Genomic DNA, 27991 nt, shown 5'->3' with positions numbered 1-27991 from the left:
TGCATGAAACACAGGCCAAAGCATTTAGTTATCAATAGCTGACTATGGGCTAGGGCTTAACGATATGAAGAACTAAAACATTTAAAAGAACTGAAAGTATAAATAAAGCAGCAAAAGCACATATTACATGGTATGGCAAACCACATACCTAAATCCTGAGCAGAGATAGTGGTAAATTTGCCCTTTGTTGCACTGTGCAAATTTACCACCGTAGTTCTGACACGGTATCATTTTGTTTCAGTAACTGTTTTTTACCTGGCTAGCAAAATCTATTTAGGAAAGTAGCACCTTGGGTAGTACTCAAAAGCTCTTAAGGGAATAATAACCCCACACATAAAAACATATGATGCATTTCAGGACTCAAAAATAATCATAGACTAGTCATAATACTATATAATGGCTTGGGTTGGAAGGAAACTTAAAGATCATCCTGAAGAAAAAGACAAACATTCTTCTCCATGCAACAGTAAGCATCAAATTAGAGGGAACTCCTGATGCTTGGAATCCTTCTCAAGCACTGTGTGTTTCCTAATGGACTGCAGTTCCTCTTCCCGGATTTGCCTTCCTGAACACGATACAGCAGCGCCGGATTTCATCAAGCGGATGTTACAGCCAATCTCCAACGCAAGCCCGATCGTCTCATCCAAAACGCTTGCGGCTCCTTCCACACCTGCCCGTTTGCCACCACCCAAGCTGCTTCTCAGGACCCTCAGGGCAGCCGAGGCGAGGACGCCGGCCGCTGCCATGACTCCGCGGGAACCTCTGCCCCAAAGGCACCCACCTGAGAGCGATGGCTGCCGGAGGGCTGCTCCCCTGCGCCGCCGCCTCCTTCTCCTCCTCGCTTCCCGGGCCGGCTTCCGGGACCTCACCCTGAGGCAAGCTAGGGGGAGAAGGGAAAGAACAGGGAGAAGATGAGGAGAGCCCGGGTGCGCCCAACCCCTTTCCCGCCCCTTCATGGCGGCGCAGGGAGGGAGAAAAGGAAAGAAGCAGCCGCTCCGCAGCCTGCCTGACCGACGCTCAACTTTCCGGCCTTACAGCAATACGGTCAAATCCACCACCGCCTCCTCCTCCTCCGTCTCGCAGCCCCCACCCGCCGCCGGCAACAACCAGCGCTCACCTCCGCGAGGCGGCCGGCCCAGCCGCCAAGGAGAAGGAGACGCTGACGGAGGCGCAACTGCCGGCCCTGAGCGGTGTTTCCTCCCTCCGCCCCGCTCACCTGAGGGAGGCCGGCAGCAGCCAGGTGGGCGCGGGAAGAGCAAGGGCGCAGGGCGGCGGCCAGTAACGGAAGGCGCCGAGAAACCGCCTTTGCCAGCGGCCTCTCCCACCACCGCACCGGCCGCCAACCCTCACCCTACGCCGGTCCCCACGCAGCCGGTGCCGCGGCACCTTTAAGCGTGGCGTCAGACGGGATCTGTAGTCCGAGCGCCTCCTCGCGGCATGTCATGGGAAACGTAAGGGTGGATTCTCCCCCTTCCCTGACGCGTTCTGCCCGCCCCGCACGGTGCACGCCGGCACTCGCCGCTCAGACGCAGCGCGGCCCAGGCCCGGCGGACACCCCGACCGCTGGTTCCCCGGTGCAGGGAAGGGCCGCGGGCTCCACCGGCGCGGCGTGAGGGCACCCCCGTCCCGCGCTCCGCCTTTGCGCCTGGTCCCTCGCGCCTGCGCGGGAGGCGGCGCCGCGCGGTGAAGTTGGTCAAAGCGCCGGTGGTAAAATGGTAGGTTGTGTGGGGTGGGGGGCATGGGAACTGGGGAACGGGGAGCCCTAAGCAGCACCCTCAGGTCTCCGGACCGGCGAGCCCAACTCCTCGCGGTTTCCTGCCGTTTCCCTTCCTTCAGCGCCGGCTCCCACTCTGTTTATCACAGGAGGATGGCCCCAGGCGGGGTTGGGTACACCGGGGGTGAGGCGCGACTGAGGACAGATAGACCGGAGCGGAGCGGCCCTCCCGCCGCCGGGACTGAGGAAGGTCACCGGGGGGGGATTGTGGGGAAGAAGAGAGGCGGGTAGTGCTGCTCCCGCTGCCACCGCCGCGGGTATTTCGAGCGCCGGCAGCCGGCGCGGCGCGTACCTTTCCCTTTTTTGGGCTTGGGGCCGGCGGGGCAGGTTGCCGAAGCCCCGTGTCCCGCGCTCCCGCCGCCCCGCCTGCCGGCAGCGGGCGGAGCCTGGCCCTCCGGTCTCCCCTTTTCCCTGTCCTTCCCCCTTCTTTTCCCGGGACGCGGCAGGTGCAGCCGGAGGGGGAAGGAAAGGTGCAGAGGTACTGGTTCCATTACCTTGGTAGGGGTGGGAGGTGTTTGGGGGGAGGCGGGAGGTGACCGGGCCCGGCGGCGGGGGAGATCAGGGGACAGGCCGTCGCGTCCCGTCCCGTGAAGGGTTTTCTCGGCGCCTCCGCCGCAGCCTGCGCTGTGTCCCCTCTGGCGCTTCGTTGAAGGTTGCGGTGTGGTGTGGTTAGCGTCTTGAGACGGCTGTAAAGCTGACTTAGGCGTGTCTTGGTGCGAGGTGTCCCTCCTTGTTTGGGTGCCGTTAGCGAGAAGACGCTATAGAAAAGTGGGTTCAGCTCCCCACTCCCTGCTGTATAGAGTGTGTGTAGGTGCCGGTGTCTGCTGCGGCGGACATTGCACACAGGCGAAGAGTAGAAACTATACTACGTGGCAGAGTAGTAGATCGGGTAGTTGAATATGTTACTTCTAATTCCTTCAGATTACTTAGTGTTTTGAGCCTAGAAAATATCCCTGAATACCTGGCGTTCAGGGCACTTGGGAGAGGATGCGGGTTTTGCTTTGGGGGTGCTGTCAGAGACCTTTGTGCTGAACTGAGCATTGCTCAATTTATTGCTCAGAATTTTATGTAACTGAGGCAGATCTTAGTGCAGAGATACTCTCATAGTTAGACGCTAATGAATATTGGAGGGGAGAGGGGCTACATAGAGCTTGCAGTCAATGGATTATTGAATATTTTTCTATCAAGATAACATTTTTTGTGGCTCTTTTCCCACTTCACACATTTATCCTTGTATAAAAAGAAGTTTTACATGTTTTTGTTATATGAAATTTAAAAATATATAGAAAAGACCAAAGTCCTTATCTTGTTTACATGATGTGTTTCTTGTCTCAGGACCATCTGTAGTCAAGATGTCACCATCCATATGTGTACAAGAGATAACAAGTAGACTGAAAGATGGTCCCACATTTGCTGCTTACTGTTCACTGAATCAGGATTCGTGTTGTCTTCCCTCCCCCCCCAACATTTAAGAGACCAGTAAATTTTGTGTAATACCTGATGACTTACCAAGTAATGAGACAAATTTATCAGTTAAATTATTGGCCCAAAACCTGTGCTAAGTATGGTTTAACAAAAATGGGATGTATCAGAATATAATAAAACCCAGAGTTTGATTTAAGCTATTTCCTCCTTCCAACTTCATATGAAGAATGTTGATCTATGTTAATGTTGGATCTGCTCCCTACAAAATCCCTGTTCCTGCCTCTTGAGTGTTCCAGAAGTTCAGTGGTGTTGTGTCAGTATGGTTGCTGCAATTAGCTGCCATTAAGTGAAGCATCGTATTGGTTCCTGTATACCACTGTTGTTTAATGTATTAATAGTATAAACATCTTTTCAGCATTAAAGTTTTAGATCATGGTTACAGTGACTTTATAGTCTCATCATAACATTCAGCAAATCCCTGACATGTCTGCTTTATCTGTTTTCTTTTTGCCTAATGTCTTCTGTTGGCAGTGTTTTCTAACGCAAAAGTGTAAGAAATGGTTCTGCCTTTTTTAGCTGATCATGTGAAATGATTAAACTTTGTATTGTTCATTGTTGCTAGGAAAATATTAGGAAAACTGCTGAGTAGTTTTTCTCTGTGTATGAAGGAGTTACACAGAATCTGAGAATCTCTTAAGTTGTGCCTTTATAATCTCATTTGTATAACTACTAGGCATATTTTTCAGAGGGTAACTATACTGTTGCATGGTGAAACTCGTGTTTACCACTGTTTCAGAACAGAAAAACTTCTGCATGTGTGAGCAATAAAGCAGAAATATGAATTTATTACTGCCAAATATGTGCTGCTAAAAATGTATATATAGATGCTGTCATTTCAGTTTTCAGAAGAAAATGCTGTCTTTTTAACTGCAGAAGAACAAGGCTTTGTCTTCCTGTAATTCTGAAGTGAAAGTTGTCATCAACAAGAAAACTAAAACCTTTTAAAGATAGGCCGTAGTAGTAGAATGCTGAAACAAACTTCTGGATTAGCTTCATTGGCTTTCCTGCTTCTTTTGCATCCCAAAGCATAAGCTTAAAACGTCTCAGAAGGACAAGGTCCGCCAGTTTATGGCATTTACCCAGGCTGGTGAAAGGACTGCTATTTACTGCTTAATGCAGAATGAATGGAAACTAGAAGTGGCAACAGACAACTACTTCCAGAACCCAGACTTGTACTACAAAGAATCCATGAAAAATTCAGTAGACAAGAAGAAATTAGAACAATTGTATAATCGATACAAAGGTAAGACTTGGGGTTTTTTTTGTTGTTTGGTTATGGGGTTTTTTTCTAATTATTTGGGTGATATTTCTGCTTTTCCCTCTGCCATTCTTAAGGATTTATAGGAAAGACTGCTAGCTTTTGCTTCTCACTCTGTGTCTGTGGTAGCGAGGTAAGGATGAAAAAGGTTTTAAATGCTCTTAATGTTCACTACACAACTTCTGTAGATTATCTATAGAATTGAAAGTAAATTCACAGTAGGAAATTAAACCTATGATGAGAAAGTAGTGTCAGCTGCATGTGGTGGGAAATAGAATAAAACTTATTATGCAAATTATTTGTTTTATTGCCTGTGGCTGCTCTTATAATATATGTAGAGTGTACTTTGTGTGGCAAAATAATACATGTTCTTACACTAATATTTGGGGGAGTTCTTTTTGTTCAAAGGTAGTAGTATTTCTATCCATCAAAATAAAAAGATATTTCAGGTAACATTACAGCTAGAAGTCTGGCAAAACAGATGCAGAATTGCAGAATGGTTTGGGTTGGGAGGGGTGTTATAAATGATCTAGTTCCAGCTCCCCTGCCACATGGGCACAAACACCTTCCACAAGGCTAGATTGCTCAGAGCCCTGTCCAACCTGGCCTTGAAAACTTCTAGGGATGGGGGAGGGGGGAAGTGCTGGCTTGTCCCAGCATGTCAAATAATCATGTTGGTCAAATAAGAAAACTCAGGAACTAGGCATAGAAACTCCATTCTTAATTTATTCTTTGTGTTAGCATGTTACAGCAAAAGTGATGTGCCTGATCAGAGAGACCTGGAGTGAAAACCACAGGGAAGTGGATTAAATGCAGAGTTGTTTCTTTTCCGTTATTTATTTACAGCAGTATTGAACAAAAAAAGGAAAGATAGTCATGCAAATACAAGAATGTATGTGATGTAGGTAATAATGCTTTCTGAAATGTGGCCTTCTGACATAGATGTCGGTGTTGTCCACTGTATGATAGAACATTGTGGCCTGGAATCATTGCCAGCCCCTACCAAGATCTGTACATCTCATGTTTTAAAAAATGAACTCTTAACTATTACTCAACTATGATTTTATGTACTTTTCTAATTGCAGTAGGTACCTTGCTTTATATGATAGTGTTTCCCACCTTTTTTGTTACACTTTACGTAATGTCTTACATTTTAAGTATAGATGTTCTTTATCATATGGTAAAGAATTGTGTAGGGTCAAAAAACCAGCAATACTATAGCGTTGTCGAGGGATACACGCAAACAGACCAAAATGAGCAAAGAAAACAAACAAAATACCAAACAACTAGAGAACCACTTTTTTATTTGGTATAGGGAGCTCTGTGTATATATATACGGAAAAATATATATGCATAAAAAATATGTATCTATCTGTAGATCTTTTGCTTGCTACTTGCATGTTAGTACTGCAGACTGCTGGGTCCAAAAATATATATTTTTTTAAATGTTACTAAGAATATATAAATTTTTTTTTTTTTAATCACAAATTTTATTTATTAGTTTTCATTTTCCAGCAGTGGCAAACTGCACCACTTGACTTCTGTGAAAGGAAATCTAGTCAGTTTTATGTCTGTGTTTTGGTTAGCAGTTGTGTTGTGTTTGGTTTGCAGTTCTAGCACTTTAATGCTTCAGTAAAATTGCAGACCTGAACAAAACTCTTCACAAGATTTGAGATAAAAGAGTGGAAGTTTTGATTAAGCACCTGTCATGCACAGTTTAAACCTGAATCATTGGCCTCAAAACAAGGAATTCCTTTGTCCTACTGTGCCTATAGAATGCTACAGACATTACACTACATTTGAAATCTGGGATGAGAGGTCTTTAATTGTCTGTGGTTTTGTTAGTTTTCTTATCTATTTATCCAGCAACTCTGTCAAAACAGCAGTTTTGGGTTTGGTCCTGGTTACCTGGATGATGAGAAATGTAAGGATGAAATAGCCCTTGTTGAAAGGGTATTTTTCCTGTGATTTTAGCACTAGTGCACTTTTTGCCTTTAGTTCTTCAATTATTGTCCAAATATACAAGAAATATGTTTTATGTGTCTTGGAACTAGATCTGGCATATAGTAGAAAAGTGTGTTTGCCTGTTTTTCCTGCTCAAAGCTCACTCAATTGTACTATGGATGTAATTCTGTTTTAATGGGTAAAAGTCATTGTCTGCTAAATTCACTTCCTCTTTGCAATTAGCATTTCTACCACTGTAGTATTGGCTGGAAAAGTGAAAGATACCTTTGCTTAACAACTCCTCCCAAAAAAAGTTTTCTTTAGGCTTTTTTCTTTCTTTTTTTTCTTTCTTTTTTTTCCCTTTTTTTTTAATCAACTCACTGGATAGTGACTTAAAATAGCATGGTTGAAAAGCATAAGGAGTTGACTGAAAATGGTTGAAAGGTTTCAGAAGTTAGTCTTAAATTTACATGAGGGATACTTTTCCACGTAGCCTAGTTAGTGATACTGAAATGTCTTCCTATCAAAAGCTGAGAAAGAGTTTTATAATTTGTAAACTGTCAGCCTTTGAAAACAGTGTGATTTCATTTTTTTATTGCTGTTTGGCTTTTCCCTCCCTCCAGTTATTGAAGTTTATATGCAGGGGCATTTGTTTGTGGTTTTTTCTTGAGAGAGAATTTTGTTACAGAATTTTTACAGTGACCTTTACCCTGTTGTAGGTAGTTAATGGTGGTTCTTATATTCAAAAAGGTATTAGTGCTACTGAAACATAGTTTTTACCAAGTTTAGCTTAAGTCTCTTGTGCTAAGGCATTGTTTGAGCAATGTTTTGGTGATTTCTCTGACTTAAAACTAAAGCCTATTGGTTGTGGTCTTTAAACAGTTATAGTGGGTTCTCGAATATCTCTGTTGGGGGTGGGGGGTAGTGTGGAAATTTGTGGGCTCACTTGGTAGGTGTGTTCTTGCTGGTTTAGGTTTTTGTTGGTTGGTTTGGGTATTTATTTTTTGGGTTTTTTTTTCGTATTTTGTGGGTTTGGTGGGTCTTGGTGTTGTTTTTTTTTAAGTTTAAGACATGCTAAGCAATAAGTGTATTGTACATTTTGATGTGTTTATCAGCCTAACTGTTTTCAGGTGTAGTCAGGCATCTCCTCAGTTAATTTAGATGTTTTATAGAGCATTATGGAGAGAAGACAAAACTTTTTCAATTACATTAGCTAATGAATTTAGGAAAAATTACAAACCAGTTTCTAGGGAAGTGTGCAGACTGCTTAATCTATTTACAGGTACTCTTCAAGGTTCTTCGATAATTAGCTAGATTTCAAGTGAAGACACTGTGAAGCTTCTGAAAAACTGAAGACCTGTGTTAGGCAGCATAACACAGCTGTGCAGATGATTATTTGTAAATTTTTTTTTGCAAATAATTACAATTCTTCTCTTTGTATTTTGAACCATAGACCCACAAGATGAAAATAAAATTGGCATTGATGGAATTCAGCAGTTCTGTGATGATTTAAGCCTGGACCCAGCCAGTATCAGTGTCCTAGTTGTAGCATGGAAGTTCAGGGCAGCTACTCAGTGTGAATTCAGTAAAAAGGAATTTGTTGATGGGATGACAGAGTTGGGGTAAGTATCCATTTCTGCATAGTTTGTCATGTATGGCCTGAGCTCTGTTTCTGTTTAAAACATTTTAATTTAATTAAGTGTGACACTTTAAAAATCTGGTAAGGCTGGTGCCATGCTTAACAGATGCTAACTGCCTGTAGTGTCCCATCCTCCTTAAATTAGTGCTTTACTGCAAAGCCTTAATGATGGCCACAGTAAGGGTGCAGCAGTATAATTCCTCTCTACAGAAAGAAAGGCAGATGGATATGCTGATCTTTTTATGTAATTCATAATAAACATATGCATGGTTTTGTTAAGGTTTTGAGTTGGACCTTGGGGTGTTAAAAGCTGGCAGTTGCTGGAGGTGCATGAAAGGACGTGATGTAACTAATAATTATTTTTTTTTTTTTCTTCCTGGATCATGGAGCTATTCTGGATAATAGATTGAGGTTAAACCATGCTGTCTCAGTTTAGCAGTAAAGTCAAGCAGTTGTTGCCATAAATAGGATTTTGTGTATAACTTTTCCTTGGAAGAGATACAGTATTTCTAATATATATAGAGAAGTGTCACAATGATACTTTTTTTTACCAGATTGCATTAGATGGAGAATTAAGGTTTATTATTCCTGCATATTGTTTGAGCTAAATAATTTCATTTGCTCTCAAAATAGTGCCTTATCAATACTTTACTACAGTAGACCAACTTCAAGCAAATTTAATGGTTGTTTCTTGAGTAGGGATCCTAGTACTCTGTTGTTACTGACCTTGTCAGTTGACTTCTTTCTAAGCTTTCCTTTTTTTGTAAGGGAATTCAGAAATTGTGGTGAACTAACTTTTGATGTCATCAGGAGTCTACTGCTTTATTTTGTTCCTTTGGGCAGAGACTGTAAGAATGGTTATGATTTTCTAGCCATCAACAGCAATCAAGTGCTCATGCTGTTGTATTAAAATCTGCCAGCATTATTTGCTATGACTGATTAAAAAGGTTTTGCTAAAACACATGTAGATTCCAGCTTTGACTTTGTTTTAAAACTTTATTGTGACATTCCTGCTATGTCCTGATGACATTCTCTGATACAGTTCTGCAGAGGTCTGTGATTTTTATTTTTCTGCTCAATGCATGTTATTCCTGGGAGTATAATCTGATGATACCTGCTTGTCTCTGGTATAGTGCTCATTGACAATTTTGAATGCTTTTGTTAAGTATCAGTGGTGCATTGTGTGATTTTTAGCATTGAACACAGGTGAAAATTTGAGTTAGAAGAAATTCCCTGAGGCTTAGTTCATATTGGACATTTAGAATATGTATGAGAAGATACGATATTTGTCCCTGTTCTCAAGTATATCAAGTCTCCATGAAACTCAAGTTCTCGAAGACTGTTAGCAGAATTCTTTCTTTTCTCCACCGGGTACTGCTTGGAGGCCAGCAAACTACTTATTTTTACCTGTACCATGCAGGATGGTTAAAACTGCATCTGCATTTTATGGGTTTTACTATAGTTATCCATTGTTTAATAAAATATTTCTTGAATCTTCAGAATAAATACATTTAGCTGCTGAGAACTTTGAAATACAAAATCTTAGTTGTGATATCTGCTCTTTTGAATCTATTTCCTTTGCTTTGGATTTCTAGGTATAATACAAAATATTGGTAATATCTTACTAACCTTGAATATTCATTTGATTCCTTGGCTTGGGAGAAACCCTTTTTCTTTTCAAATTGCATCTTGTCAGCTCAGGTGTTTTCACTGAAAATGCTCCAGGCTCATGTTGTACAAGGGATGTGTTTCTGTTAGAATCTCAGTAACTTGATTCTGTCTTAGCTTACCTGTGCCAGGCTGTTCAACCATTTGTCAGCCTTCAAGGTGTCATCAGAGCTCCATTTTATTTTCCCCAATGATCCACCAGTGTGAGAAAATGACTGCAAACAATAGTTCATTTTGTTAAAAGTCCTTTAATGTTAATCTGAAGTGTAAACACAGTATATAGCTCTTTGTTTAGATGGAACAGAGAATAAGTAATGTCTATCTAGATTAAAGCAAAACCCCAGACCATTGTGTTACCGTAGCTATGAAATGGAAAGGATAGCAGATTTCAGCGAGGTTTACATGTTCTTTAAGAGCAGAATAGCATTTATTGTTTAAGTTCATATGAGGAGACTGAGGAGAGAAGTTAAACCACTGACTTCTGTTTGGGTATTATACTGAATGGATGCTTATATATGATCTTCCACTTAAAATTGTTTAATAAAGGCATATGAATGTTTATGTTCTTAAGAATGCTATCCAGAAAGCTACTCTGATTTTTATCTTAACTACTGTTCTATTTTGCTCTGAAACTAAACCTTAAAAAATAAAAAAGGATAAGAAGAAAAAAAGAAAAGTAAAAAGAAAATCTTATACATTTACAAACAATGTAACCTCTTTTGAACAGGTGTGACACCACAGAAAAGCTAAAAGCTCTATTGCCAAGACTGGAACAAGAGCTAAAGGATCCAATAAAGTTCAAAGATTTTTATCAGTTTACTTTTAACTTTGCTAAGAACCCTGGACAAAAAGGTCTAGGTAAGTAGAGAACAATTGAGAAAATATCTACAGACAGTGAAGTCAATTCCAAATAGTTAACATAATACAGTTTTCTCATTAGTAATTGTGTAGTAAATTCATTATTGATTTATTTCACTGACTTTTTCTCATCTTCTTGCAATTAATCTCTTCTTTAATGCCCCTTTGGTACAGATAATTTAATGGTGTTTTCTGCTGGTATTGACATTCTTTCTCCTCTTGTCAAAGGAATTTCCTGCAGTTCTTACAGACCTGTCATAATTTCTTTCAAAGACTGAGCTAGTGAGCTCCTGGTATTTTCTGTTTTATTCACAACAACTGAAACAAGATGTCTGTATCAGCTAAAAAGAGGGAGAAAATGGAGAAAAGTTATTGTTCTTCTAAGACTCTTTAGGTTTAGCTCACAGTTTTAATGTAAATTTTAGGAAAATAACATTATGGTCTTGGTTCAAAGCTGGTGAATAGAAATAGGCATGCAGTTTATAAAATATTAAACTGTTATTCTTTATGAAGTTTGAGATGTGTCCCATTCCTCATGTTGCTGGAGTAAACTGGATATGTTGTTTAAATTCTAATATTTTCTTCAAATCAAAATATCTATAGCTTTTGAATAGATGAAGAAAATTGTAAGAGGAAATCTGATAGCCTTTCATAACTTATATCCATTTCTGCAAGACACATTTCTGCAAGAGGGAAGGAATTAACTTGTTTTGTGTGTAGAATAGAGCCATACCATCATCAGTGTTCTCTTTAGGTTGTGGGTGAGAAGAGCAAGTGTTCTGGGGAGGGTTTTTTGTTGGTTTTGGTTTGATGGGTTTTTGTTGTTTCATTTTTTTCATCATAGCCTCTTCAACTTTGTGTTTGTTACTTGGCAAGCACATTAATATACACTTTTTCTCAAAAACCATTAGAAGCAGTCTCCTACGTTGGAGATATTCAAGGCCCGCCTGGACAAGTTCCTGTGTGATGTACTCTAGGTTACCCTGCTCTTGCAGGTGGGTCAGACTAGATGATCTTTTAAGGTCCCTTCCAACCCTCGGGATTCTGTGATTCTGTGAGTACTGAAATGGAGGACCAGAATATTTATTTTAGAGCTTCTCAACCAGAGGCTTCTGTTCCACATTCTTCCTTGGGAATTACTTTGAATAATATCTCTTGTCTTTCCCAGTGTTTTTTTTTTTTTTCCTTTTAAACTGTGGGCAACTTTTAGCCAGTTTCCATTTTCCTTTTATTTTTTCGCAGCGATTTCCTTTTTCATTACATGTCACTCTCAGGGGTCACATGCCACCTTTCCATACACAAAACAAGAAATTGTCCTGTAGTGGTTCCATGAGGCTGGTTGGAGTTGAAGTGCCTTAGCTAGTTGTTCTTTTTCTTGCCTCTCTTCATTACAAAGCCTAGTACTTTCAGACTGTGGAAGAGGTAAGTCATTTACAGCCAAGGCTGGAATTTATGGGATACCTAAAGAAATATTACAAATGTCTTCCTGTTTTAATTGGATCAGTTCCAACATGAAACTCACGTACTTGGGAAATATGTCTCAAAAGCTTTTCACCTAAGCCTGTACAAAGAGAGGAGGAGGGAAAACAGCCCAACCCAGGTTATGGAACCGAATGTACTGTTTATTCGACATGAGGAGGAAAAAGGAAACTTACTTAGTTTCCATTACTTCTGGTTTTGGTATGGAGGCCCTTTCATTTGTAAGACAGTCTTCTTTCTTGTGTAAGAATGGTTCTTTTTGGCAACAAAGCAGTTAAGTGTCTTCTTGCACTAAGATGTGAAGAATCAGTGGGAGAAAGAAAGTGCAAAAATCAGAGTTTAATAGAAACTGTAGAAAAAGTTGAACTATTGCTGGTTTCAGTTTTCAGGAATTTTAATAACTCTGGTAATACTGTTTCTTAGTCTCAAATAGTGCTTAGTTCTTACATGGCAGTATTTTGGTGACATTTTTCATCAGACTTCTTACTGTTTTGCTAAGAAGATTCCAGATATTAAATAAATATAAGTGCCACTGCTCTTATTTCAGTATAGATATGCCACATTTGTCTGATGTGCAGTCAGTTACCTTACAGGGGTGTTTGTATGAGCTGAGTATTCTAGTTGCTTCAGCTACATTTAACAGAGGCTTAGATGTCTTCTTATTTTACCTCCTCTTCTTTGTATACACTGTATTTTCTCCTAGAATGAGAAACTGTCCATCTTCTTCTCTCAGGAGGTGTTTGGTATTTGTGGCCCAGTGACTATGTGTCCTGTTGTCAAGGAGATGCAGGAATTCACTTCATCCATGTACAAAGTCTCTGTTAAGTATGGAGCCTTGGTTCAGCATGCTTTCATGAATTCAGTCCAGATAGTTAAACAGAATGTGTAATTAGATTTGTACCAAATGAGCTGGTATAAATCCCTGTCTAGCTCTGTCCAGGTCATTTTAAGATACTGACCACTCTTCCTTCCCCATGTGCATGTTAGATAAACTTGCGGCGCTACCTAAGTATAGGATGCTACTAAGCTACTGCCCCAGCTGCTTGCCTTAAAAATGTTTCTGGTGACATGTTCTCATTACAAGGCTTTTGCATACTCATTCTTGTATGTTCACATTTGAATTATGACTTGATGACTGTGTAAGTTTATATCAAGTAGGGATAAAAGTGAATGGTTTTAATTAATGAAGTGGAAATAATCAAAGGAATTTTTGTAACTTTCAATTATGAAATATTTTATTGAGATTTTTCTGGGGTGTGAAGTGTCCAGTGCTTCCTTTTATTACACTCTGAGTTTAAGTCACCAAGTCTGGTAGTTATTGCATTTATTGTTTAGGGGAGTGATCTGTGGGCTAAAGGAATACTGCTTGATTTCTTGGGTATACACACCAGCTATTTGAAAACTAAGCAAACTTGATATAGTACTAGTGATAAATGGGCAATCCTTATTCGTAGCAGGTTGTTAATAAAAACTATTAAAATGGTCCTTCTGTTGAATCCTTCAGGCTGAGTGCTAATTCATCTTTCTTTTTTCTTTTTTTTTAGCAGAAATAACTCTTGAGAATAGGGCTCGCCAGAAAAATGTCTGGGATAGGCAGAGGAGACTCATTTATGCAGTTATTTTTCATGTTTATTTAACATGTTTAAACTATAAGAAATTACTGAAATATCTCTAAAATGTCTAAGCAGGGAGGCTTTGGTTATGAGTCATTTTTATTGCTCTATCAGTATTTTAATTGTTCAGATTACTTTTTTTATTTTAATCTCTTTCTGCTGTTTTAAGAAGTGATAAGCAGCAATTACTGCTTTATTTTTGCCACATCCCCATGAAGAACATGAGGAAATACAGTTATTCATGAGTTCCTTTTTAATATGCCAGGTGGTCTCTACATTTAAAAGATAAACACTTACATAGTGTGTTTCCTTGTGCCAGACAGGATCATTCCTCACAGATGTCTTTCTAACTAAGTGATATGCTAACAATGTACACTAACTTGCTTTTTCATGTTATCAGCAAGATTTGGTACCTGATTGGAAGTGGTTCTCTGACAGTTGGGGAGCCATCATCTTCACATAATATCATAAATTTCTGATGGCATGTCCCATGCATCTCTGTCCATGCTTGCTCAAACCTTGTGTTAGATTAGGTTTTTTTTTTCTTTTTCTAGCATATAACCTTTGTTCCTGAATTCTTCAGTTCGGTACTTACCCATCCAGAGTATAGGTGCAGAATGTTTCCTTGGAGTTAGTAACAATTTTTTATGTATTTGGGAACTATGTATGTGTCTTCCCTTAATCTCTTCACTGAGTAAAGCTGACTACCTTGGTAAATTTTATATTCCAGCTCTGATACTGCAGTTGTATCTTCCAACTCTTTTTTTTTTTCTTTTACTATTTTTTTTTGTTTGCCTTCTGGAATCCTATTGTCCAACTCTCTCCTGTGTTGTAGTACCCAAACAAGCTAGATAAGCTTCCATGCACCTTAGATACTTTGCTCCTTGATTGCATCCCATTATTACCTTGCTTATGTGTATAGCACTGATACCATCTGCAGTTTGTAATCTATTATGTTACAGCATTTCTGCAGAACTGCAATGTACCCAGTTAATTTTGAGTCTGCATCAGTTATTCCCACTAGCTGTATGACTTTGCATTTCTCTTTAATGAAATCTTTCCTATTTACTTCCAAGTGGTTTTCCAGTTTATCCAAATAACTTTGAATTCTAATCCTGTCCTCTACCACGCAGTACTCCTCCAGGCTTTGTGTAATTTGTAGATTTGATAAAAGTTTTCTTTGCTGTATCATCTGAGTTATTTAAGTATTCGTGTTAGATACAGGACTTTCTCCCAGTTTGGCAGAGAAGCGCTGAGGTTCTTCTAGAACCTCTTTGATCTCTATGAATTCTCAAAGATGGTAGGTAGCAATTTGAGGTTTCTTTCGTGTATTGGGATAAATTTCACTATGTCTGGCTTCACTTTGGGCACCAGTGCTTTCAGACTGAATTCCTGAAAGTTGTTTCTGAGAATACTGTCCATTTTCATAGATTTTTTTTGCCTGGAGCATATCTTGAAAATAATCTGTTTATCCTAAACATTTACCCTTCAGGAACTATCAGTAGTAGTATCTCTTATTATACCAGCTGCCCTTTGTAAGGGAGGGTGTGGGAAGGCAGAGAAACTCAAAGAATTCTTAATGATTTTTGGTGGTACCCCACACAGTCATCTTTGAGATGCAGTGGATTTTGCTCCAGGAAAGCATTCCAGGTGGATGTGTGTGTGTGCGTGTGCAATGTTGTGTTTTATTTAGTTTTAGAAAAGCCTGTCTTCCATTGCTTTTTAATTTCTTCTGATTCTACAGTTCCTCTCAAAACTAATGCAAGAAATTCTGCCTTTTTGTAATTAGATGGGAAGAATCCTCTCCAGTAAATTAAGTTACATCTGTTCTGTCATTCCCCAAAATAGGTACACGGATACTCATTTGCAGAAATAGGACTGCCTTTTATAGGATCCTGTCTTCCACAATTCATGTGGTGATACTAGGGAATTTTTATTTCTCTTTATATTTGCAGGACTTCTATCTCTATAGTCTCATCCAACTTGAATGTTTCCACTTACTTTTATTAGCTTAATATTGTCAAGCAGTATTCTTCAGTCTGGACACATGCTGTTTAAAGAAGTAAAAGTAGTACCAGTCACCCTGGGTGCTAACTTGTGTAAGCAGTGAGATGCCAGAGGCAAAAGCATATTGCCTAAGGTCTACCATGATTAAGCAGAAAATGATGTTCTGATTAATATTACTCAGGATTCATCTGTCAAGTGTCTTTCAAGTACATCCGAATAGATTTTATTATTATCTAAGAAAAAAATGGATGCTTAGAACTGTTAAGACAATTGTTCTCAAAGTGGTGGACAGAATTTGGAGGGAAGAATGACAGTAAGGCTTCAGCACAGCAGTTCTGTCTCAATGGATGCATACTGGACCTGGCAGGTATAAGATTTATACTTACTAGACTTCATCTGAGTGTTTTGTATGTATTTTGAGATAATGTAAACAGTGCAGTTTATTAAGGTCTGGTTTGCCAGGAGATTTTTACAAAGAATTATAATGAATAACTGTGATTTTTTCTGTTTAATCTGCTCTCTCATGCTCTTGCTACTATATTTAGTACAATAAATCTGTAAATTTTGTATGGTGTGGATTTGGAGAGGTTTGTCTTGCCTTCTAGTCCCACGTTCTGTTTTTTTCTGCTGCAGTCTGAGTGAAATTTTGCATCCTAGCTCTTGGTTGAGTGTACTAAAGATTATAGATCTTTTGTCATTTTTATACAGAGCAGTTCAGTTTTGGTTTTTTGTTTTTTTTTTTTTTTTTAACATGATATTTACTGTAAGTCTCTCAATGGGTCTCTCTTTGAGCCCCAACAACACATGTTCAGGAGATTTCCTCAATCTCAGGAGTTTACTACAGTTTGTGTCAGCACCGTGGAGGAACTTAATGCATTCTTTCATGGTCATCAACTTTCAACATGGAAACAAAAAGCAAATTTGGTCCTTCATCACTCCTTTGTGGTCCCTTCGCCTGCTTGCTGGCTCAAAAGGTTGTGCTTCCTTCTCTCTGCCAGTTTCCTGGGATCAAGCAAGAGATGATACATGAGGAGGGCATTCAGACTTGAATCAAATATTACCTCAAGACCAGAAGAGTGACTCTTTGCATCCGGTATGTGGACTTCAAGGAGGTTGCCTCTTCTATGAGCAGATGAGTATAATGTGCTCTTTTTAATTGAAGCAACATCAACTTTGGCTTTCATCATAGCACTATCTCAAAATTCTTTGAAAAGATGCTTAGACATCAGGGAAGGATCTCTAACCCTATCCCCCTCCCCAGTTAGTCATCAAGATCCCTTCTGCTTTCAGTGAAGAATTGCATTGATCCATTTGTAGGGTGTTTGTAGAAGTGAGTGGATGCAAGAAGTTGGAGTTCAATAACTGAATTTCATGCTTACTTTGGAAGAGGTCTGTGAATGATGCGTTTTAGATGTTTCAATGACCTTGGCTGGTCTGTGTGTGCAGTCCTTGCTTTACTTCTTGTTCACATTTTTCTTTCTGGAAATGTCAGCAATTGAAGAGAAGTTTACTATAGAACAGCAAAGCTCTGATCAGCTCTTGAACAGCTGATCAGCTTATGATCAGCTCTAATCAAAAAAGGCCAATAGTAGCAGCAAAACTGTGGCATAACTGCCAGTACCAGAAACGTCTAATTGATTCTTTTACTCGTGTTTGGCACTTACTTAGGAAATGTATATGCAGTCAACTTTAAGTCACCTGTTGTAGTTTATCTGGAGAGGTTTGCAGAGACAGAAGGATTTTGAAACTGGCTACAGTCAGGTTCATTAGTCTGCACTCTGATGTTTAGATAGATTATCTTCTAAGCCTAGCTCATATTCAGGAGCAGTTTCTCTGCTTTTGTACAGTTGATGCTCAAGATAATCACATGAAAGGTTCTGCATGGAATCAGCCTGCTTCAGCGTGGCCAGTGCTGAGATAGGGTTAATAAGTACAGTTACACCCTTCCTAATTCCTCCAGAGCTCTTCTGCGATCCACATGCTGTGCTTCACCACTCTTCTGTGTCCACCACAGGGACTTTACTCCAACACTGTGCATTATACATCCCCAAACACACAGCATTGGAAAGCTCTTTGCTTACGGCTTTGCAGGGATGAAAGAATCCAACTCAGCTGGATCCTGAGTTTAGCCACTTTGCATATTTGTTTCATAGCCCTTATCTGTTTTTCCCCTTCTCTCTTCCCATGGGAAATCTCCTAATTGCAGATAAGAGCTATTTTGCTCTGAACTTTGGTAATTTAGTGAACAGTTTTTAGGTTGAATCCTGATGGTATTGTTATTTTGCCATGTGGGTGTTATTTGTTTGTAGAGGAGAAAAAAACATTCTGATTAGGGAAGATACTAATTCTTGTGTCCATGTTCTTAGTAATTTGGAGCCCAGAGAAAAATCTTAAAATCATTCAGAGATGAGGAAACAAGGAATCAAGTAACTCAATAATTATCTTGCAAGTATTCACCTAATGTTTGCTGGTTAGATAGTGTGATAGCCCAGTTGTTTAGATAGTTTGGCACCAGTTTCCAGTGTTCCCATATCTGAACCAGTTTCAACATGATGTCCAGGAATTTTATTGAAACAAGTAATTCAGTGCAGTGTAGTTTTTGTTTCAGTTTTACAGATGTATGATACTTGCCTGTGATCCCAGTGAGAAAACAAAATCAACTAATATCAACCAAGTGATACTTAAGGGCAAGTTGTGTGACTAGAAAGAAAACATCTTAAGTTCAGTCTCTTGCAGGAGCTACATGTACTTTTACAAGGCGATTGAATGATAAAATAGATTTCTGTGTCTTGCACCTGTCCAGATGAATTTTTATGCAGTGTTGGGAACAGCAGTTTGTTGGCTACTCTTTTGTTTTCAGAGCTATAGAGTAAGTTTTGGTGAAAGCACTGGGGAGAGAAAGCCTGAAACAAAGGGGATCTTGGCTCTGAAATTTTCATTTAAAAAAACTTTTTTTTCTTCAATCCTTATTAACTGGTCTAATGAACGTAACTTTTTCTTTTCTCCTCCTGCTAGCATTGGTACATTCTTTACTAATTTGTTGGTTTGGGTGTGTAGATGGACTGGGCAAGGCTGGTTCATTCTGTTATTTTGGAAGAAAACAAAAACGTAGTTTGAAAGAGTACTCTTTGAATAAAATTCATTGGTGAGCACTGACTCCTATAACAAGCTACTTGAAGGCACCCATAGAGGTGACATATGAAGTATCAAAGCTTTATAATACTGATAAGAAGTTTAAACATCAGTAAAGGAAGAAAAGGCAATACTGGAACAGTCAGTAGATCTTAAAATATGTTATTTGTTTCTGACCTCTAAAACATGATAGAATCTACCATTATAATGTACAGAATGTAGCTAATATGCTGACTAGGGATTATGAGGGAAGCAGTGGCTAATATTAAAGTATTCTTAAAAACAACTTAAGGTTTTCAGATGTCATTAGAAGGCCAAGGTAATGCCTTCAACTTTTATACATATATATGTGTATATATATATATATATATATATATATATCAGTAATTTAGGTGAATTAGTTTTAATACTCTGACAGCATCAAACATGACTGCATGAACAGTCTTACTGGTAGGGCAATCTGAGGGCTGGAAAATTCTTATTTGGCAGAGGGTGACATGGGTGCTGCAGTCCCAGAGTGCTGTTTTGGCACAGCAGGTCTAAATGAACTTCATTTCATGTTCCTCATAAATCCTACTCTCCAGACAATTCCTTGCTATCTGTTGATTTATCTTCCTGTTTTCTCACTTCCTTGATTACTTGTGTGCAATGACGTCATTGCCCTTGTCCAAAATCATCACAAAGGAATGAAGAGCTTAATTTGATTAATTTTTTTTTTCATGCAAAAGAGTAATGTTTGGTTGGGGTTTTTTTGTTAATCAGATAAGCATTTGATCGTATCTTGAAAATAGGCGATGGTTGTCTAATTGATGATGTATTTCTCCTTCTGCATTAATTGTGCTAATTTCTTATCACTTCAAGCTCTCTGTTCAACCAGTAAAAGAAGCTGAGGGTTTTTTTTAGAAGCAACTTTAGAATGAAGCTTTAATGTTTCAGACTAAATCATACTGCATGCAAAATGCTTTACTTCTGATTGTGGAACACTCATATTTTAAATAATTCAAAACTTTTAAAACATACCAAAACATGTTTACTGTAAGAAACATTGTTTAGCAAAATAATGTGTAAAATAATGGAAATATTTTTTACCAACCTTTGCTTCCTTCTTGAACTTGCTTTACTTTGATATCCTATAAATTTTTAACATCTTTTTAGTAATTTTAATAATTTTGTGGTGGTAATTGGTATCACTTTTAGGTGACTCTATTCTTAAGGTTTTATTACAGAAAGCCTTATAGATGCTGTATGTTAGCACATCTAGACTTGGTACCAGAAAGGCTGAATATCTAGATATTGAAGCTTTGTTTCAGCGTATGGAAAGTCTTTGGACTATACTGATGAGGCTGCATGTTATACATCACTCGTTAGATACTAGCACTGGAAATAATTTGGGATGAATGGGTAGCTCAGACTGTTGTATAATGTACAGCATGTGATGTTGTATTTTTATGATCTTAAAATTACAAAATGGTATTTAATCTTCTGAATATCAACATGGATGTTTCCAATGAAGTCTCTTCTAAACTGGTCTTTGCTTAGGCGATAGTTTCCGGAGCGCTGGAAAGTATGCATCTGTGATTTCCTTTCCTTTTATAAAACTTGCATTATTAATCTATAATGCAGGAAGTGTATTTCTTGGTACAAAACCAGTGTATTTTTATAATTGTAGTTTGATTTTATTTGTAATGATGCCTTCATATCTATGCAACATTGAAATACAATAATACTGCCTAAGAAATCCATGCAAAAAACACATTTTCCTGTAGGGATGCAGAACTCTTATGGCATAAGGGGTTTTGTGGGTTTGTTTTGTTTGGGTTTTTTATATTTCTTCTGTGCTGCACTGATTGTAGCAGATACACAACCTCCACAGAATTACTGTGCATTGAGACTACTGTTAGCATCCCAATGTAGAACTGAAGCTCTCTGTAACTAGGTCTTTCCTTTAAAGCAGAAATTGCCGTTTTTGTCCTCCAGTGCTAAGTTTTTCAACATAGGTAGGGAATTGTCTTCAAACAAAAGTGTAGCCACATCTCCTGAGAATGTAGCAGCCTAAAGGCCTTGTTCTCTCAAGTGCTTTTAAGATTGCTTTCACTGGCACCACTACCAGAAGTGATAGTCCCATCTAGTTCCTTTTGTACGAGTATCTCTTGGGTTAGTTAAGGGGTTTGTGCCATTGCAGTGAACCAACTGAGGAAGATGTACTTTATAAATTTTTTTCCCTTGAGCTAATTTTAACCAAGATCACGACCTCCCTCTGTTTGCTTCATGGGGAGAGCAGCTCTGGCATGGACAAGTTTCAGCCCCTACAGAGCAGCATCCTCAGCAGGATATGCTTCCCTTGCCTGTACCTTCTTCCTTTTTCCAAGGAATATTTCCATCAGAAGTATAAAAATTCTTCACCTATTAAGGTGGTTTTTTTTCTTCAAAGTGCATTTTGTAATGCTGTCACATGACCAGTTTGCAAGATTGGCTTGGAAAGGTTGTCTTCATAAAGAAGCCTGAGTGAATGGGATCAAAGCCAGTCACTTAACAGTGAAGTTTAGAAACTCTTAAGGTTATTCATTTCTCCCTTCCCATTTCTTTTGCTTTTCATTTGGGATAACAGATACAAATAATTAATCTGTGCATCTGAACAGCAGGATAATGCTATTAACTATTCTCTTCTGTTTATTTTCTGTGAAAAGTGAGCATGGTGCCAAAGACAGGAAGAACTGAAAGAAGTTTATCAGGGCACAAAGCATGTTCTATACTGAAAAGCACTCTGATCATAGTAGAACAAATACCTCCAGCAGCACCGTCTCTCCATAGCTAGGTACAGGCATATTGCATTTCTCTACATTTGAGCTCTTGCACTTTGTCTAGGCCCCAGGCCTCTATGATACAGACCCTGAGAAGTTGGCTGTGTTAAAATCTGCAACTTCTTTCAGACCTGAAACTTAATTTCAGGTGATAGTGTGTCCTTTGTTTTGTAACGTGGTATGTACCATTTAAAATACCATGCTTCTTTCCTGTAGGTGGAGGTCAAGCTTCTGTTTTATCTGCTACAACAATACACTCTGTTAAGTTTCACATTTTGTTTATACTTGCTTTGCACTGGAAGGACAAACTGAAATGTTGTGGTTAAGACAGACTGTGCTTTATTTTGTGGTTGCACAGCACTATGTGTACATTTAATGCTGCTCTTTGTGGCCAAGCACAGAAGCCGTTAGGTATTGTGAGCTGCTGAGAATGAAAATGGGTCTTCAGAAAAACATCCTTTCTACCCGTATGCTGCATCTAATATTGTTCCTACTTTTCTGCTTCAGTGTGTGGCAGTGCTGCATCCTTCTGATGATTCACAAGCTGAACTCTGCTCTCAGATCAATGATCATGGTGCAGAATAAGACCTTCTTTCTTAGACTCATATTTTCAGTATTGGATGTAGGTGTTTGTCTATTGGATGATTCCACAAGAAGAGAATTATTCCTGTAAGGAGTGCTGTATACTTACCATGCCGAAGACAAATGTTGGGGCTTTTTTATCCCCTTGTGTCCTCAAAATCTTTTTAAAGTCAATGTGTGTCTAAAATGTGGTAAATTAACAGGAATTGGCATATACAGACTTAAATATTTGGGTTTGTATCAGTAAGTGTTGTGCTTGTGCATATATTTTTTTATTTGTATATAGAGTTATAACTACTTTGTTCTGTTTCTGTAGACTGAAAGTCGCTTTGGTTTGGCACTTCTGGATGGTGACAAAAATATTCTAGTCTGTATGGCTTTATTCAATAGACAGTGTATACCCTTACTGCTTGTCTTCTGCCTTTTGGGTCAGTGAGAGTAGAAAACAGTTCCTTATAACTTTTGTACTGATTTCAGAAGAATGTTACTCATTTGTATCATTATGCACTGGATGGAGCATTAATTGTTTAACCATAAGAATTTTCTTGTGTATAATATATGCTGTAGTATTTACATGTTGCCTTGTCTCTTACAGATCTAGAAATGGCAATTGCATATTGGAATTTGGTATTGTCAGGAAGATTTAAATTTCTAGATCTTTGGAATAAATTTTTGTTGGTAAGTATGAACCATATTCCTTCCTGTCTTAGTCCACAGCAGTCTGGTTTGTAGTCTGTGCGTTCAACAATAAAGGAAAAGGATCTCTCAATAGTTCTTCAAACTTTTTTCTTTTTGAAAACCAATATAAAATATTCTTAAGTCAAGCCAAATTAAATCTTTTCTATCTTATTTTCTAATTGAGAAGAATGCAAAAAGATGTAGCAGAACAATAGAGCATTCTGCTTGCTTGATCCTGTATCCTCTTACTGATGAAAGCTTCTGCATGAAAGGAGGCCATGACTGTAGATTGAACTTACGTTGTCTTTATTCTCAAGACAGCTGTGATTATTGTCAACCGTGTATTTTACCATGATCTGTCTTTTGTGGTACTAATGCATAAACTCAGGCTTTTTTTAAATGTCAATTCTGTTATGAATGACTTAACCTGAGGCTTTTCTTTTTAAAAGAAAGTTCTTGCCTAAGTAACTATTTCAACTCATTTTTTAGATAATACTTATGAACCGATCTTGACATTTTTCTATTACCAGTGCAGTTCTGGGGGCAGTGGAGTAAAGATGCATAAATTAAACTTTAAAAATTTCAAAACATTCCTGTTAAAGACCTGATTCATCCATCTATGTTTATGCATTCACATTTCTATGTACTTGCAAAAAACCCTGAACACTCTCTATAATGTTACGTAATTTGTAATTTTATCTTGTTATTATCTTCTTTTCTGTACTGTAAGAGAATTAAGAAATCTTTCCGCATTTTGTTCCATAACCACCAGTGTCTAACAGGGGAAGTGTACACTTTTTGCTATGTTTTCTGAAGTGTTTTCAAAATTTTTGAACAGTTATTTTTTGTATTCACTGAATAAAGTACCAATTTCATCAAGAGAACTTGTGAAAACATTTAATGTTTCAATTTCCTTAATATATACATAAGCACGTCTTCAGATATAACTTAAGAAAAGTCTTAATGGATTTTTCTCACTGGGCTATGTTTGTTACAACGGACAGTTCTGCAGATCTCTGCTTTAATCTAGAAGATCTGGTATGAAGTGTCTTATTTTGCTACAGATATTTAACCTAAATATTTACCTTAAGAGAAATTACATCAACCTCGTTTTTATCAAGTTCCAGATTTTTCAAATGAAATTTGTTCTTCTCAATGCTTTAAAGTATTACTGTTTAAAAAACAACCAAAAAACGCACCCCACAATACAAAACCAAACCCACAAACACAAAAAACCTGATGCTTCACCAAACAAGTCTTCTCATGTAGTTGCATTTTTTTACTGCAAAGCAGAACTATATGTTGAAATTTAATTCCCTGTTAATCACCTGCTATCTACATGTAATGTAGCAGTATCAGTAGATGAAGAGAGATGTAGATGGTCTGACTTGATGTTGTTCACAACTGCTTATTAGTTGTATTTCCTCACACACTCTGCTCTTGGGAGTGCTAGCTTTAAAAGTTGAGAGGATTCTGACTAGGACTGAAGTATTTTGAAGTACTGCTCACACCAGGCAGGTGGCAACTGGTAGCTGTGAATGGAGTGATGCAGAACGAGTATGTCTTAAATCAGATAAGGTGGTAGTGGAAAATAGGGTGGACTGGGGAGAAAAGAGGCTGGGCAGAAGTGGAGCAAGTGCAGGTAATGCATTATGGTGAAGAACAGTATAGCTGAAGAGAGGCTGAGATGTACGACTGCTCTGGAAGGCAGTCTGGCAGTAGGTGAGAAGAACTTAGGTGCAACTGTAACCAAAAAGTTGAAGGAGAGGCGGGGTAAGCCTATGCAAAAAGGGGTAAGAAAAAAAGGGCTGAAGTTTAAATGGTGGAATGCTAACCCGTGGCTGCCCAGTTTCAAAACATGGAATAGACGTCATTAGAAGTATAAATGGAATTGCTTTATTCCTTTCCATAGTAAGTTAAAAACACACGGAAAGAACAAGAAGAAATAAAACTATTAAAAAATTCTTAAACTTTTTTTTTCTTTCTTTAGTTGCATTTTTATTTTGTAGCTTCCTTGGGAAGCTACGAACTTTATTACAAAAAAAATGAGCAAGAAGAAAAAATATTTGTGAAACATTTCTGTGTATGTCAATATAAAACACTTGAGTGGAATTTGAAAACAGCTTGGATTGAACGATATCATTTTTTCTCTTTTATAGGAACATCATAAAAGATCAATTCCAAAAGATACTTGGAATCTTCTGTTAGACTTTGGAAATATGATTGCAGATGATATGTCCAACTATGATGAAGAAGGTAAGCAGCACTTGAATATCTTCAAAAATTGGTGCAGAAGAATTAAAATTTTGCTTTAAATTAACAGAAGGTGCTATCTTCTGTCTTAATTTGTTTACCCTTAGAGGTTTAGCTGCAATTATAGTGTCATACTTGTTGCCAAAACAGTGATGATAAGAAGATTAACTAGCTTGCTATAATATGTATAGAAGATACTGTCACTCCATGAGATAGCACATGCTATTGAAACTTGTCATGCTGCAGGAATTTCAGTGAAACTTTTTGTTTGTACAAAAGTGCTGCTAACTGCAATTAAATACATAATTTTTCTGCTTGCAAGGATGTCTATATGAGCACTGTTTCTTTTTTACCAACCTAAAAACAAGTTACACTCTTGTTGCTGATCCTGCAAATCCTGTTTTGGGATGGCTGTGTACAGAAATATTTCCTAATTTGTAAATGGCTTGGATAGGGATGACATGGTTTTGCCATCAACTAACGTTTATAAGCTTTATAGTGTGGATTTTTATGCTATAAATGCAAATCTTAGTTTTTAGTTTGTACTGAGAACTATTACTGCAAGAGAGATTCAAGCATTTAATTTATTAGGTATTTTTTTCACGTGTTTATCACGTCACGCTTGTTAAAGCTGGACTAGGCCAGAAATGTCAACCTGACTTTCCGATACTTTATGTTTAGAGACTGCACCAATTTATTGCTGACAATGATACATTAATTTCTGAATTGCTTAATTTCTTTTCAGGAGCGTGGCCTGTTCTTATAGATGATTTTGTGGAATACGCACGACCAGTAGTCACAGGAGGAAAACGTAAAACTTCCTAACACCAGGCTTGTCAATATGGACTTAAACCTGCGTTCTGAACTGCATTAGGTAATGAAGATCTGATAGCTGATAACTATGCACATTGTTGCTGGTTTCAGTGCTTGTGATGAGATTCTGCAGACAAAACAGAAATTCTTCCTTTCTGCCTAAAGAAAATGATGGCTGACTCGTGGACACTTGAACAAACTCAGAAGATAGTCCAGGCTGTTTGTGGGCTACTGGCTTCAATTATTGTACTGGTTGTATCATATAGGATGTAGATTTTGCATGATTTTTTACTTCGGAGAAACTTAACTAGAGGCAATTTTATTAAAGTTTTGACAGCACAGCATGCCATTCAGTTCATGATCCAGAGTGAACACCAGCAGTTACATAAATAAGACTGTATTATATTGTACTTATATTAAAAGCAGTATTTGTGATATATAAATTAAATCCCTAAATAAAACTTTCGCAGTATGTTGTATTTTTATAAAAGTTAGCTCCATGGATCTGTCCTAATACAGAATTGTAACAGAGAGAAGAAAAAAAAAAAAAGGGTGTTTTTTTTACCTGTTACCAAATTTAAAATTTGTATTTTGAAGTCCTTGATGTAGAGATGGATTACATCCAGCCTTTTGTTTTCTCTGGGCAAGATTAACTTCCTCATTCTTCTTCTTGAAGTGCTTGGACATGTAACAGTAGCGTTGCTGAGGAAGGCCTGCTGCTCTTACGCTGTGTTGCAACTCTTTAATGCCCATTTTAAAGTAGACATTAAGCAACCAAAAATGCTTTCATAATTCATGTATGATTATCGTAAATCACTTACGCTTCATTATGTGTTTTATTTATTTTAAATAAGGAACTGTTGGACTATGACTTTCAGTTTTGTTTGTAGTATGACCCATATAATAAATTCTAGCTGAACACGGCATCGTTATAAACGCAGTTCCTGGCACTTCTTGCAGATAACATATGTGAATAAGCTCAAACGTTAAATGGTTGGCTTCCACTTTGGAGCAGTCATGCTATCACAGGGAGTGACAGTATCTTCTATACATATTATAGCAAGCTAATTAATCTTGTCATCACTGTTTTGGCAACAAGTATGACAATACAATTGCAGATAAACCTATAAGGGTAAAAAAATTAAGACGGAAGATAGCACCTTCTGTTAATTTAAAGCAAAATTTAAATTCTGCTGCACCAATTTTTGAAGATATTCAAGTGCTGCTTAGCATAGGAGCTATTCTTCAGAGGCCTTGTATGGGGAAATGGGATGCATCTGGGCTTTGCTGGAGCTTTAAGCCGGCAGCCAGAATGGGCACCTGTAAGCACTGTGAGCACCAATAGCGTGGGGCTGGGGCTGTGGACACTGCATATGGGACTTGGGAGAAATCAGACTGGATGGATCCATGTGTGTTGGCCAGTCCGTGGCTGTCATGGTTTGAGCATGTCTTGAGGGTGTTTTTTGTTCAAGGTTTTTTCCAGCCAGGTGGAGGAGGGGAGTCCGGGAGGAAGGAGAGACAGGACACCTGACCCAGGCTAGGCAATGAGGTATTCCATACCATAGCACGTGATGCCCAGGATGCATACTGGGAAAGAGAAAGCTGGAGGGAGAGAGCTCTGGAGAAAAATGGAGGAGGGAGCACATGGTGCTCGGCCAGGCAGGGTGGAGTGAGTTGTGGGTCGGTGGCTGGTGGGGTGTTGTGTTCTCTTCACTTGCTGTTTGCTGTATCGTTGTTTGTACTGGTGAATGGCAGTGGGGGTTTTGTGTTGTGCCTTGGCAATTGAACCGTTCTTGTCTCAATCCGTGGGGGCTGCATTCTTTGGGTTCTCCTTCCTAACTCTCCGGGAGTAGGGGGACTTGGTTTAAACTACGACAGTGGCCTTTCAGGTCAACCACAGCAAGTGGGAAGAGCTGCAGTGCAAGCCAGTGTCACAGGACTACGCTGCACTGCATACAGGCAGATATAGTGGAGAAGCACAGGACCAAGGCTCTTCCTATGCTTCCC

The 27991-nt window shown here is 38.8% G+C and overlaps 2 protein-coding genes across 10 annotated transcripts in view; one reads left to right on the top strand and one right to left on the bottom strand.

Moving 5' to 3' along the window:
- Positions 1-1529, bottom strand: part of TMCO3 (transmembrane and coiled-coil domains 3) — a 34592-nt gene extending 33063 nt beyond the window's left edge. The window contains exons 1-2 of one of the 3 annotated variants that reach the window (XR_004080900.2): positions 1118-1527; positions 782-880 (exon numbers count right to left, since the gene is read on the bottom strand). The gene's annotated coding sequence lies outside the window, so the exon portion shown is untranslated. Of the gene's footprint in view, positions 1-781; positions 881-1117 lie in introns of all 3 variants that reach the window. The other 2 variants (XM_031051067.2, XM_005151343.4) reach the window with 2 other exon arrangements.
- DCUN1D2 (defective in cullin neddylation 1 domain containing 2) lies at positions 735-26445 on the top strand. 7 transcript variants are annotated; one of them, XM_034070881.1, is made up of 7 exons: positions 735-1715; positions 4286-4502; positions 7915-8083; positions 10496-10626; positions 22836-22918; positions 25078-25174; positions 25917-26445. In XM_034070881.1, exons 1-7 carry the CDS (start codon positions 1713-1715, stop codon positions 25994-25996), a joined length of 780 nt encoding a protein of 259 aa, XP_033926772.1. In that variant the 5' UTR covers positions 735-1712; the 3' UTR covers positions 25997-26445. The 7 variants fall into 7 exon arrangements, with proteins under 7 accessions (XP_033926772.1, XP_033926801.1, XP_033926794.1 ...); XM_034070910.1 differs by having other exon boundaries at positions 739-1715; positions 4133-4502; XM_034070903.1 differs by having other exon boundaries at positions 739-1715; positions 4099-4502.
- The last annotated feature ends 1546 nt before the right edge of the window (positions 26446-27991 follow it).

This window comes from Melopsittacus undulatus, chromosome 2 (genome assembly GCF_012275295.1).
Source record: "Melopsittacus undulatus isolate bMelUnd1 chromosome 2, bMelUnd1.mat.Z, whole genome shotgun sequence".
In the NCBI taxonomy this organism is placed as follows: Eukaryota; Metazoa; Chordata; class Aves; order Psittaciformes; family Psittaculidae; genus Melopsittacus; species Melopsittacus undulatus.
The sequence above is the reverse complement of the archived record's forward strand: the minus strand, read 5'-3'. Positions and strand labels throughout refer to the sequence as shown.

Coding starts and splice junctions, on each gene's coding strand:
- DCUN1D2 (XM_034070881.1), top strand. Junction 4,503..7,914: donor ATTGTATAATCGATACAAAG/GTAAGACTTGGG, acceptor TTTGAACCATAG/ACCCACAAGATGAAAATAAA. Junction 25,175..25,916: donor GTCCAACTATGATGAAGAAG/GTAAGCAGCACT, acceptor ATTTCTTTTCAG/GAGCGTGGCCTGTTCTTATA.